Source organism: Seriola aureovittata, chromosome 14, assembly GCF_021018895.1.
Source record: "Seriola aureovittata isolate HTS-2021-v1 ecotype China chromosome 14, ASM2101889v1, whole genome shotgun sequence".
Lineage (NCBI taxonomy): Eukaryota > Metazoa > Chordata > Actinopteri > Carangiformes > Carangidae > Seriola > Seriola aureovittata.
Window position 1 is genome coordinate 6,840,841 of NC_079377.1, and position 14,607 is coordinate 6,855,447.

The following is a 14,607-nucleotide window of genomic DNA, read 5'->3' on the forward strand; positions in this document are numbered from 1 at the left end:
AGCTTGATGCAAATCAATAATTCTTGATTGTAAGTCTTCTGAGATCTCGTTTTTGCAGGGCATGGTTCCTCAGCAGACGTTTCTTATAAATAGCAAACTCAAAATGTTTGAGTATTTTCAGTCAAAGTAGCTCTAACCCACGTCCAATCTGATTTCATTGACATAACTCCTGACTCCATTTGCTTATGTTAAAGTCATTAGCCTAGGGGTTCATATACTTTTTCCAACCTACACTCTAACCCTGCATTCATTTGGTGTCAGAATAATCGATAAAATGAGTTTCTGACTGGGGAAATTCACCTAAATGCAGCATGAATGTTTGAATGATGTACCGGTGCGGACCATAACAATACAATGACTGTTATTAGTTCAAATATATTTTGTTTGTTCTTAATTGTAAGTTCGAAGAAGACCATATTTTAGGACAAATTTATACTTCAACACATGTAACTCCAAAGGGTTCACTGTACAGTGGCTTTTTCTTGCCACTGTACAGTAACCTGACCACATCACTGCAGCCTCCACTTTGAACACTCTATAACACTTCACCTGTGTCACGTGGAGGAAAAAATAGAACTAATTTTCTTGGTGAGAAACTTAAAGGTTAAACTTCAAAGGCTAAACCAACATTAAATCCCATAGGGCAGAGTCTGCTGTTGTATTGTTCTCTTAGGTAGACACTTTTAAATATGCTCCTTCTTTGGCCACAGGCTGCAGGTGTTTGTCAAATACAGCTGATGGAAAACACCTGCTGTTACATGACTGGTTGAAGTGTGGCCAAACGTGCAACATTTTTCCAAAACAAAATAGAGGATCAGAACAGCAGCTTTTCATTCTACATAAAAACACATAAACCAAACTGTATATTCTTATACGGCTTGTGAAGTGGATCCTTCTGTTATTTAGGTACAGTTAATTTTTTTTTTGTTCAGCATTATCCATACCATCATTAGCTTGGCTAGCAGTTGCATGGCAACCAAGTGCTCTGTGCACCTAGTGAGCTGTCAAAGTTGCCATTGACATTTATTTTCTAACCCTTAATTTCAGCAAGAGAAATTTGTATCCAACATGTTCACAGCCTTGACCAGTAATTTCCAAGTTCTAACAGGATTTATGACTCCCTTTGGTGTTGGACACTTAAAACTAATTTGAACCCTTTTCAATTAACAATGCACATGGATTCAAGAAAAATGAATTACCTTAACTGAGTAATTTCAAGGTTTAAAAATAGGCTCAGTATTATGTACAATTTTTGCTGTACTCCATGTAGTTGCAGTTCAGTATTTAAATAAATGTCATGTACAAAATCATAAAAAATTAAAGTTTAATGCATTTCTGTTACTTAAAAGTTCTGTAAACAAGATTTCAAACAATAATATAGCAGCAAACAACTATTTTCTATGTAAAGATGTAGTGGCTATAGCTTCTCTGTTCTTTGTTTTGGTATCCTGTCCAAAGGTGCATGCTTGGTAGTGCATGTACGTGTGGATATTAGTGCATGTGAGTCCTTCCCTGTTAAACCATTGGCCCTCCCCAGGTTTATAAAGGCAAATGGTACAGTGCAGTAGCGTTCAGGTGGAAGCGACCTTCCAGAATTATCTTCACTGAAGAGTTTTTGTCTAAAAAGGCCACAAAGGAGGAGATAAAACCAGAGCACAGGCGAACTGGCCATGGGGACTTCCAGCCCAAATCCCCATCAGCTGGTGCACCGTCAAAACATCCATGAAGTTTTTGAAGTGTTTGGTGGCTCCATCAGTGTCTTTACCAGCTCTGTCAGCTTCACTCATGCGGCCAGTCCCGGTGGATAAGTCCAAGGCTGAATTTCTTTCCCAGTACGCCCATGGACCAGAACCAATACTGGTCTGGTTTTACCGAGATGAAGAACCCTATGAGCGGCTAAAGGGCTCCAGCTTGGCTCGGAACTGGCTTTTCTTCCCATTGATGTGTAAGTAACTTGATGGTTCATAATGTTAAATGTCTGTTTGGGGACGTGAAGGGACGTGAAGGGACGCAGAAGGTGCGGCCGACGAGCCATTTCTTTTGGTCTGAGATGCTGGTGACACTAGTTGCAAACACGATTGTTTACAGAACTTTTAATAGAAATATTAGAGAAAAATTGTTAATCATAATTGTGCTGTGACATGTAATTTTAATCGTGTCTAAATGTTTTATTTTTTAATTTTTCCTTTATTCAATTTGCAGCTCTCTGATGAAATAAGTTTCATATGTAGACTCACTGTGCAACATTAGAAATCTCTTAGAAATCAATCTCAAGCTATATTCTTTTATTGACACTGAATTAAATCCTGCCTGTCTGTCTGTGTTTCTGAATATCCGTCCGTCTGTTATGTCTCGCCATCTGCCAACATCAAGTCAACACGGATGGTTATAACATCTTTATAAGAAGTAGTGCTTATTTTGCTGACTGTCTTTATTTGATCTATTCAAGACTGAAGAAGTACTTAAGTGCAATATTCATCTCCTGAAAGGAAACAGTCTTAGAAGAGAGACGGTTATCAAGTGTCTGAATCAGTGTGGATCAAAACACTCTTTGAATCAGAGAGTTGTGCTAAACCCACTGAGAATTAATCCCCAACATTGCAGATCTTCACCACTTTTTACCTCTTTTAAGTCGCTGTCTTGATTTTTCGAGCCCAGACACAGACTATGGTTTACGTCTCACTGTTTTCACCAGCTCCTCATATCAAACTGCTGGAAACCTGTTCCAGAAAATTGGCTCAGATACATTGATTATACTTCACCTGCCCAATATGAAACTGCAGAGAAAGTGGTGAGCAAGCAGCTAGTGAAGATTTTCCTCGGAGGTGTAAGTTTATCAAACCAGAGCAAACCAGATGAATACTGGACTTACACTCATCAGGTGGCCAAAAACATGACTTCATTGGGTGCCAGTAGTCTGCTGAATGTGCGCATTGCCAGTTGTTGCATTTGCTAACAATTTAATCACTGTCGCCAGTGTTTCTGTGAGATTGTTTTGGAGTCTTTTTGCCCGCTAGTGGTCCGAAATAACCTAATGCAGCTTTAATGACTTGGATCTAATCCATTTATCCATCTGTTCTGTTGTTGTGTCAGTTACACTCATCAGGTTCACAATAAATTGCAGTTGATAAACAATTGGCCTTGTTCATTATTAGTCCATTAATTAAAAGTCTTACCAGTCAACATGGATATGCTAACATGTTCCAACATGGCATTTTAAATTCTTTTTTTAGTCTCAACCTTTTCTTCACCAAGATCACAGATTGCACAGAAAGGTCATGGGAAAAAGCTCTGTACTCATCTAATAGGCTATATATCCCTTAATCTTTAACTTGCACAGTAACATTAGATTCTCAAGATAAAATATGTCAGTGTTGACTTGCTTCAGATCATGGTGATGAGTTGTATACCCTCCTGAGGATTGTAGACTCCATGAGTTTTAAAGAGTATTCCCAGGACGGTACTGTCTTCTGTCAAGTTTTGTACTCATATATCTGCTGAGCCCCTGGTGTCCAAGACATGAAACTGCATTACACCTAAAAATAAATGCCAAATAACCTCTCATTAAACATTCCTCTGTCCCTCCTCACTCCCCCTCCCCAACCACCTACCCCAACTGCCCTCCTCACCCCCAGCAGAGAACAGTTTAGGTCATTACAGTCTGCTGTCAAAACCTGTGACCACTCCGCATCGGAGCCGCCAGGATTAAGGGCTGTGAAAACAAGAACAAGGAGGGAAAGGAGGTGAAAGCTGACAGAGGGAGCAAGGCCTTAAATATTTTCTCTTTCTTCCCTTCTTTTTTCCCTGCCACAGTTGACCGCGTGCTGATTCTTGCAGCTACTTTGCGGCGGACTGCACTAATGTGAAGGGATATGGAGTCACATGGAAAACATGGAGAAGGAGGGCTGTTGCCCTGAAAGTGTGGAGCATATATCTCCTGACTACAGAGCCAAGGTATCAACGCTCTGTAGTAACCATATCCTATCCTAACTGCAAAGGCATGGAAACGCCTCTTAAAGGAATTGTAATTCTCAGAATTGGCTGCTGGTAAAAAATAATAAATAAATAAATAAATAAATAAAAACCCAGACTTAGTCAGGTAGTACCTTTTCAAGAAAAAATTGTAATTGTGGCTGCAACTGAGTGATAATATATTGAGCTGTTAGTAGCTGCCTGAAACGCTGACCTGGGTCAAATAATTTCAATTAACTCCTCTCTTTTGTTCTTACTTCCCTGGCATACTAAATGGATGGGGCGTGCCTCAATCAATGGCACTTGGCAAATATTTGACTGAATCTAGAAGAAGATGAAGCTGGATGTTAAGGAGGTGTGTGTGTGTGTGTGTGTGTGTGTATGTGCATGCATGCGTGCGTGGGTGCGAGCGCATCCAGGAGTATGTGTGTGTGTGTGTGTATGTGTGTTTTCTTGTGGATTTGTTGCTTTGTTTTGTCATGGTTGTCATGGTTGACAACGGCAGCAAATTGCATTCTGGTTCAGACACTTAGGGTTTTGAAGGGTTGAGGCAGCATTTTTGCATCAGACCCGTGTGTCTTTTTCTCTTGCTGTATATATGTGATGTTATCTGAAAAGAGAGTCATGCAGGTGTCAGCAGGCGCAGGGAGAATATTTGACTTTATCTCAACCGTTTACTTCTATGTTGACCCTATCAGGAATTTTCAATTTCAGCCCAACAAAGGATCATCCTGTGCCTTTCCTGTCAAGATGGAGAAAGTACAATATTTACTTTTTTAAAAGCTCAACCCTAATAGGATGCATTCCTTCTCGCTCTGCATATTAAATCAGCTCCAGCAAATTGGACAGCATGAAGCTGAACCGTGACTCCATTATCCACTGACATTAATTTGAGATGAGTGTGAAATCATTTGTCTGTTTGGACCTGCTGTCCTGTGGAGTGGGCCTGTTTGGTGTTTTATTTGCCGTCACCTCCATGCCCAGAACTCTGTTAATCCTCTGTTTGTGTTCAAACACCTTAGCTGGTTGCTCTGCGTCAGTCTGTCTCCGTGCTGGCTGCTGTGAGCAGTCTGTCTAGCTGGCTGCCAGTGGAGCTGATCTGGCAGGCAGCCTGCTGTTGGGGACGATGCCTGATTCCAAAGATGTGTGACAGCGGATAGTGGATCGGTACTGTCTGTCCTCCCTGCTGCCTGCATCTCCTCTCCGTCTGTCTCTCTGAATATCTGTCTGTCTGTCTTTTACAGCTCACATCTTCTGGTCTGTCTCTGCACCTGTCTGCCTGCCTGTTGGTATCAGAGTTACCGAGGCTGTCTTAAGCATATTGATAAAAAGCATTATCAATTTGGCAAGCTTTTCTTTAGCTGATTTATTCATGAATGAAAATATACTTAATCAATACAGAATTCATCTCCGGAAATGTTTTGAAGGCTGTTTCTTGGATGACAGAAAGGAGAAAAGTTATGGGATTACACCAACTGTGAAAGCTTCAGCTCAACATTCACTTTTCCATAAATGTCCAACTCTGCTTTCAACCTGTCGCCACCTGTAGGCCGCGCAAGCGCATGGCCCCCTGTTCCACGGGCCCTTCGGGGTCATCAGCAGGCCCCGTGTTCTGGCTCGGGTCCTTCCCCTCACCCCGCTCCTGAATGGTACCCCTGATTATCTCATAGTTTTGCTGGATATTCCCTCATCTCCCCTTTAAAAGGACTGCATTACTTCCAGCTCCCCAGACTTGTCAAAACCAATTTGCTTTCCTATTATTCCCTCAACTGATTCCACCATGACCCCTCCTCACAGCCCTCCCTCCGCAAATCCTCGACCCTCCGTTTCCCTCAATCGAAACTCCCAACACGACCTGTGCAACCCCTAAACTCCCTCCACCCCCATCCTGTGGGCTCCTGTGATTTTTTTTGTTTTGTTTGACCCCGCCCTCTTCTGTACCACTCTTATCTGTCTAAACGCTGCGGAGCGTTTCCTTTCATTTCCTGGCAAACCTTTAGAGGGAACACGGGAGCTAACGGGTGGTGAGCGAGCCTGTCATACACACACTAACAGGCGGTTTCAACGCAGACGGTAAGTCACTGACTACTATATAAAACCTTGTCTAATAAAGATCAATGAACCCGAAACATTTTTGGTTGCCAGCACTGGGAGCACTTCCACCATCATATCCTGCACAGCCCCTCAACCCCCCCGCCCCTTCCCTACATCCACCCGACCCATCCCTCTCCCGTCAATTAGCGCCTCACCAGTGACAACACAGAGGATCTTCATTAGTGGAGAATGCTCAATTATATCAGTTGATATTCCTTTCCAAAACTAATTATCCCAGTTGCATGGTACGGCTGACTGAACCTGCCCTCACCCCGGGGTGCAGCGGTTACTGATGTGATTTGGTTTTGGCTCCAAGGTCTGCTTTTCCCCTCCTCTCTTTTATTGTCCTCCTTTCCCTCTACGCTCGTTCAACACACTCAACCCTACACCTTCTGAGTACAGCCCATTCCCTCTGCGCACGTCCGCCATCATTTGTTGACCTTTTGTGTATTTTTTTTCAAACTTGTCATTCTCGTATTATCCATTTTACCAGCCGCTACATGTATGCTACATGCAGATCTTGTTCCTCCTATAAGACACAGAATTAGCAGAACTGTGGTAATTCTACAAAAAGCTCATCATAGAGCCTTTTCTCTATATAATCCTGCTTCTTTGTTCATCCTGTGGGGGATCACAAAAATAGACAGCCTGTACCACAGCTATAGATGAAACAGAAATGGTGCAAACACTGTCTTCTCAAGAGAGGAGATGGAGAAGGAGGTGAAAACTGCAGAGAACATATGGTGGTGTCGCTCGATGCTGTATATTGGCTCAGAGCATGTTTACTTGGAATTTATTCACTAATGAATAGACATGACATCTGAAATATGTTGTTTATGAGGAAAATTGCTCACGTTGCTCGTGAAATCTGTCAGCAGAACAGAACAGTGTTCTTTGTATTACTGTTTTTATTTCAATTAAAAAAATGTCTTTCATTGGAAATAATGATCATGCACGATTTTGACATTCTAAAAGTCGGTGGTTCAGCGTGTGAAATGAGTTAATTACTGCGGGAACTTAAGGCAACACAACAGAGAAACTCTTTCACTGATAATAATTTTCCCTCCATGTTTTGTTGCTTTGTTTTACATTTTATGAAAAGATTTTATTAGAGAAAGTATTATCCAAATGTGTAAACACGATTTACACTTTTTGGAGTCTACACTCCGCGCTTCCTGTCAGCTTAAGGCTTCTCTCGGTGGGCTCCTCGCTGCCCTCAAGCCGGGGACCGGTCTCACAGAAGGTGGGCCATTTAGTCACATTTCAAAGTAGCTCAGGCAGGGGAACACACTCATTACACATAATTCTCCTTCTCCTCTCACCCTCTCCCCACCTCCCCTACCCCGCTGGACCCCAACTCTCCCCCCTCTATCCCTCTCTGTATCTCTCCTCTCCCCTGTTTCAAAGACCAAAAGCCCTCATGGTCCGGAGTCCGGAGTCCGGAGGTAGATCACTTTAATTCTGCTTCACAGATCTTTTTCAAAAAGACCCAAGACCCGGAGACCTCAGAACCGGTGACCGCTGTGTGAACCCGGGCCGACCAGCCAGGACCCGGACGCTTGTAAACACAACCATCGTCTCACACGCTCTCATTCCCCCCCAAGCGCTTTTGTTCCCTCCCCACAATGGCACAAGCATTTCATGTTGGGCAGCGTGTGTTCTCTTAGCTCGGATGTGTTTGTTTGTCATCGTGTCCATCAGAGGCAGCGGTAATGGCTGTCACTTGGCTGAGAGCAGCTGATCGATGGTTTAAAGGTAGGCCGCTGCCCTCGACACACAACTCACTAAGTTGTTTTTCTTCGGTTATTTTGAGGGACTGCATCCAAAAACTCAGTGTTGCCAAGACAGTGTGACCCGTCCTGGGACAACTGAAAACTGCTCTTTCTCCAGAGAGGCAGCTGTCCTAGATGGTGCTTATGTGGGCCAGACCTGGATTCCACCAATGGTTCATAAGTTCACATCCCTGGGGATGGGAGGAGCCTCCAACCAGAGCTGACCTGATGTCATCATCCTAATCCATGTAGAAGTGATTTGAGCACAAGCGAACGCTGATCATTAGAACAACAAATTTCTTGTAACCTCTTATATTGACCAGTCTAATCAGTTCTGCTAGAGCCTGCTGTCATTACAACCAGGTCATGCGATCAATACACCAGGCAAATAAATATTATTGGAAAAAATGCATCGAAAGCCTTAACAAACAACCCCACGGGAAAAATACGGAAGTGTGATTGCTTGTGATGGCAGGCAAGTTTCTCAGAGACGTCAATCTTTCCAGGGCACTGCCAAATAGAAACACACTCAACAAATGATAAATCCTCTCTGATAACAGCAAAACACACACAAACCCACAAACACACACACACACACAAAATAATAATCACGGATATGTCAGTGTGTGGGACATTTGGTGGCATTCTCGAGGAGTGAAACCTGTCTGGTTTACTTTAGAAACCACTGTAGACAGGAGGTTTTTTTTTTTGCAGTCTTGTTACTTCCGTGCAGCCTCCCTTAAAGGGCAGCCAGCTCATCCCTTTGATGACTGACAGTGGGATTTGCGGTGATAATGTCTTCAGGTGCCAGAGGTTTGGGATTAAACATACTCCAATTTAAACAGCAAAGTTGCCATAGCGATGACCTTCAGTTTTAGCTCAGGTGGCGCACCCGTGGAGAATACACTGACTGGTTTTATTGTCCAGAGACGTTCCAATTGAGTGGGAGCTTTGGCCATGATTGCACTTTCAAATCCTCCATCAAATTATAAACTCTGTCCTAGAATATGTCTATTGGTGAAAAGTGCAGGTGACATTTCACGCAGCAGTCATGCAGCGAGGAAATTGCACAGTGCACAAACAGTCCCACTTCAGGGAATCATGACCGTAACATTGTTGAACAGTCTGAATTGAACTATGAGCCCCAAAAGACAAACTTTAGACACCCCCACCTACACCTCCGCCGCACCTTGACCCATTGACCCCTCCATAAGCCCTTTAAGTTTAGGCAAAACTTCCCCTCCCTTCCTAATTAAAGTGAAAGAAGCCTTCAAAAAAAAAAAGCTGATGAGGGCTGACGTGGGGCCGCTCTCTTGGCTGTCTGTGGACGTGAGCATCCAGAACAGGCTCCGGCTGCACAGGCCTGGAGACTCACAGTTTGGGGTCAGTGCCTATCCCCCTCCAGGGCAGTCCGTTCACACTCTCACACCTACCTGTCAAAGGAGAGAGCAGCAGGAAATCACCGGAAAGAGAACTGAAAGCGAGAGAGAGACATTCAAAGCAAAGAGGCAGAGGGAGAGGGTTTTCACATTTTTAAATAAAGCACAAACCCCAACAGACACTAATAAAACTGTACAATTATTATCACTATTGACTCAAGCCAATCTCAGCAGTACCCATGAGGCGTGGTTAGTCAATATGAATTGCAACAGTTATAGATTTGACTGCATCTGCTGAAGTCAAAAGTGTGGCTGGACTGCCTCGTAGTGGAGGCTGTGTGAACTACAAGGAGACCTGCAGGGCAAAAGATGCAGATACAGCTGCATGCTGATCATATTTAGCTTTATTTTACACAGTGTATATTATTCTATATGTTGTTTAATATATTTTATATGTGATTGAAATGTTGTGAGCCTCATATTCATGTTAATTACAATTCAATTCAATTCATTACAATACTTGTTTACCCACTTCACTAATGTGTCAAACTAAGCTGCTCTGTAAGAAGCGATTGTCGTCAGTCTTCTCTCCTCTCCAAGAATGACTATAACATGCTAACATGGTTCAGCCTGTGAGCAGCTGTTACATCCAGCTGTTTTTTTCTTGGCTTGTAAATATTGGGACACATGTAAATGCACCAGCTCATTTAAATGATCTACAAGAGCTCCGTTTTTGCTAATGTGCGTATAAGCATATTGACTGGAGGGATTCAGACACATAGCTTCAAACACAGCCGGTGTTTTACTAGATTCACATAATCTTTTCATCTGTATTTTGTGTTAGTGCCACATACGTGAAATAATTTAGCATGGCTCATAATTTAACATGTTCATCTTTTTAATATATGTCTGCTCCATAATGCAGGAAGTTACAGATCTTCTCTCGACAGTCTACCTCAAATTCCCAGGACAGAAAAAGTATGGAGTAATTAATTATTATTAAGTACGACATATATGTGCCAATATCAAGAGTGATGGTGCCCTATATGTTAACGATAAATATTCAATTTATAGATGCAAGTTTATTATTACAACATACATATAAAATTCTATATGTTTTTCACATTCATTTTAAACATGTCTATCTTCCCATCCTAGGAAAGTGGTCTCAGACTCACTGTATATGATATCAACATATGTATAATGACAAGCTTTGGGATGGATATATTTATGTGACAAATGTCTACAATATAAGCACACATAATGTGTGTTATGAATTTAAAGCACGTGTAAAAAAATGAGTTCCAACAACCAAAACATGACACAATAAGCAGTGTTGACCCGTCTTGTGCTTTTCATGCAGTTATTTTTACACCGTATGTACAGTAGCCTCTGCTCACACAGTCGGCCATCCTCCAGCGAGGTGTGCTCAGACTCTGTTAAGAAACTCAGTAATTCTTTAAGTGACTTCAAACGCAGTGGATTGACCTCATCGGTGTAGAGCTCCAGGCCGCATAAAAGGTTTATGTGGATTTGCAGCGTGTGAGAAGTGTTTCCTCACCTCAGCTTGTCAGATGTGTGACTGACAGGCTAATGACGTAATGGCACGCACCAGCTGATTGAACTCTCGGTGCCATATTTAGCCACAGTAACATCTGTTGCAGAAACACTTAGGCGTATAAGTGTGTTAAGTAAAAAAAGACAATAGATTCAGTAAAACGTAACTTGAAAGGTTATTAGTAAAAACTAAAACGAAATTGTCCTATTGTTCTGTAATTAATAACTGTATGCTGAGTATCAAACACGTGGTGAAATGAACAAACTCAAACAGCACCACTTCCTCTTTAATGTAGGAAGCAAACAATAAATTATCTCTGCCTGTTATTTCAGCACTTCCCTTAGGATCCTACTTATTGGCTTAGTGAAATCCACTGAAAGTCGCATCTACTTGAGTTGCTGCTTAATGGATTGAATCCAACATGGTGCATATAATCCACATAGTCACACCTAGCACCTCAAGCTCCTCTGTGTACAGTAACTCAGTGATGTCGAGGTTTATGTTTAGATAGACATGGTAAATCAAAGTGGAGTGGTAGAAAGTAGAAGAGTGTGCAGTGTTGAATTAGGCAGAGTTATTTGGCATTTTTTGGAGTAAATGAAAACAACAGCAGTTGTAGTAGTTGGCATTTGTGCTGTGGATACTTGTTGGCATGATGAAGTCGAACCATGCATCTACTTGAACAAGCAGTGGAGGAGCAGAGGCAGAAACAGCAGCAGATAGCTGAGTCCTGGCAGCTGGGAGGCGAAGCTTGTCACATTGCAGTCGTCACTGTAGCAGCAGTGAACTCTGACACCTGGTGCCCTGTAGCCCTGGCTGTTGGCCTGACTGCAGAAAGACTTGTAGGAGCATGACTTCATCACCCCACCTGACAAAACAGACAGAAATAGAAGTCAGTTACACTGGTTTTAGCTGCTGTCTTACACGGAACTACTGATTTACATCAAATAAACTTGTTCAAATAATGAAACTGCCCCGGCTGAATGATTCATAACACTTTAGTCTCATTTTGATTTTGACACTTTGCCTGTGGGTGTCCAGTAAACTGTACGTACACGATGTACCTGACACCACGGATTTAATTTGAGGAAACTGGTGCATCCACGATGTGTCATTCACAGACAGGATGATGGTTTCCGCTGTTGGCCCACTTTTTGATTATTAATAAGGTATATTAAACTCCTGCCTTGTGCAGGTTTAAATTAGGAAAATTAGTTAACTTAATTTTGTGAGGAGGAATCGTCTTGGTGCCACCAACACATGGCGTCCTAATTAAGGATATTGATCGAGTAGGAGTAGCAAAGCTCTTCATTCCCTTAAAAGCTTCAGACCCCCTACTGACTGAGATGTGTCTCCAGACGGCAGCCTGTCCTCCATTAAACACACACACAAACACACCCACACAGCCTGGTAAAAATAGAGCTTTTTGTATCTTTATTGTTGCTAGCGAAAAGGCAGAAAGTAAACCAGTTTAAAAGAAAAGGCTACTACACTGTCACTGTTGGACTCACTGTCATGGCCCACCACCACAGCGCAGGCATCAGAGTAGCTGGGACAGGCTTTGGAACCTTGTCGGTTGCAGTCTTCATTATTGGAGCCCATACAGGTATAACATCGCAGAGCCTCACCTGAAGGAAAACAGAGAAGAAATGCTCCTATAGCACTGACTAAAGCCTAAAACAGTACAATCAAACACCATGGCATGTGGACAGAAGACAGTGTAGGCATCTCTAGTTTTATCCTGGTGTTCTAGAGACGTGTAGCATAGAAGATGAAAGAAGATTCTGTCTGTTTTCTTATTTATTTGATTGTTATTTTATTAAAAAGTACAAGAATAATGTAAAACTCAAAGATCAAGCATATGTGAATAATTTTAAGTCCCATAAAACCGTATAAATTCCTTTGTTCTTCTTATACCGACCTGATGTCATTGCTTCAGTTGATGGGAAATGTTTATGACGCTAATGCGGGCGACAGTGAAAAAATGTCCTGTGTCAGATGTCTTGACTTCTTCTTTCAGGTAATGCTGCTAATGTCGCTGATGCAATGTTTGTCCTTTAAAAACCCATATTTAGAGTCAGCTGCAGGTCATTGTTAAGACAGCCAGCTGCAGCTGCTCAGGCACGGTAAACAGCAGCATTACATTGTGACACAGTCAAAGTAACTCAGTTCCATTTATCATGAATTCAGAGACCCAGCTCCTTTATGGAGACAGGATTTATGGGTTTGATGAGCACGCACACACAGGCAATGGTAACTTCACATCTGGCTGGCTCTGATGTGTGATGTTGTTTAACAGGAACAGTGAGAGTAAAGTGAAGAGAGAGAACTAATTACTCCCTTTCTTCACACAAATCTTCCCAAATAAAGCAAAGAATTAAACGGGTGCCCTTAGATTTAGAGACACATGTTCCTAACCTTCAGCTAAAGCTTAAGGAAGGCACTTCAGCACATAAAACACTTCAATGTCTGTCTAAAGCTCTCCAGAGGAAGCAGTAGCTGACCTTTGAAATATCACTTCAACGCTTCCTTTTGAAAACCTCTATCCGTCTCCTAAATTCTGAAATGGCCCTTCAGAAACTGCCTTTAATGCTTCTTCTTAAGAGGATCAAACAGAGCTGGACTTATAGGAATCACAGAACGCTTCAAACATTCTGTACAGCAGCACATCTCTTGTTTTGGCCATCAGAATAACCTCCTTTAACCCACTGGATGTGTCTTTTATCATTTAGTTATGATGGCAAAAAAGTTGCGCAGACTCACAAAGTGTTTTTTCCATAAACTTATAGACCAGGCAGGTGAATTTTTTCTCCTCATACCAGCAACTCAAATCAAATCAAATTACTGAATGTCCGACTTTCACTGACAAAATCATAGTTTTCACAATAAAACAAAAAAAAAAAAACAAGCAAACAGCAAACCATACATTTTTGTACAGATTGCTATGCATTTGTACGAGTTGGTCTATTTTCTTTGCTGCTTGTGTGCTCTTCTGTGTGTTGACATGGCATGTAAATGTCCCCTGCTGTTTGAGGTTGACCCCAATCTATCCCCACAGCACAGCCGCTCTACACACATGCTATGAGTATTAGCCTGCAGGCCTATTAAGAGATTAACTGCTGGGATTGCATGCTAGTTACAGTCTGAAGGGAGGAAAAATGCAGGAGAATTACCAGAGAAATTAACAGCAATTAGCAAACTTGGCATAAATAGAGTCGTCAGTGAAAAATAATCTTTTTGGAGTTATTACAAATGCCAGGCAATTTCTGAGGAATAAAGAGCTGTAGCATTGTTTTGTCCAACATTTCCTGGTGTCTGAAAGCAGAACCAGTTTTAATTCAACAGGTTCATGCCTCTCATGAAAAGACTAAAATACAAAAGACAATAAGAGTTAAATATTCTTGGAAAGTCAAGAGTGGCCAGGGAGAGGAGCACCTGAAGGGAGACACCAACCATGTTCAAAGACAGGTGGACAGAGGGTTGAGCAGTGATCCAATAGGAGGAAAGGATAAAGGGAAGACGAAACAAGAAGGGTTATAGATATTGTCCTTACTGTTGGTTGCTAGCAGGACCAGGGAAAGCAGGAGCAGCGGACAGTAGTGGACAGCTCTCATGGTGCTGGTGGTCTTCAGTCTTCCTGATCACACAATGAAAAGCAGGTTGTTTGCTCCTAAAGCCCCCTGAGCTTAATCTGAGCTATACGATGAGCTAATATCCCCCTCCTGCACCAACCAGGAGATTACCAGCGCCTCCACTGGGGCCCACAGCTCTGTGCTGAGTGTCAGTGGTTGTTTCTTCTAGCAAAAGACGTATACTACGATTCATCCTGCAC

General features: G+C 42.3%; 1 protein-coding gene across 1 annotated transcript; it reads right to left on the minus strand.

Moving 5' to 3' along the window:
• Positions 1–11,449: 11,449 nt before the first annotated feature.
• ly6pge (lymphocyte antigen 6 family member pge) lies at positions 11,450–14,389 on the minus strand. Its single transcript, XM_056396028.1, has 3 exons — positions 14,329–14,389; positions 12,287–12,403; positions 11,450–11,643 (listed from the first exon to the last, which is right to left on the minus strand). The coding sequence occupies exons 1-3, from the start codon at positions 14,387–14,389 to the stop codon at positions 11,450–11,452; spliced, it is 372 nt and encodes a 123-aa protein (XP_056252003.1).
• Between the last annotated feature and the right edge of the window lie 218 nt (positions 14,390–14,607).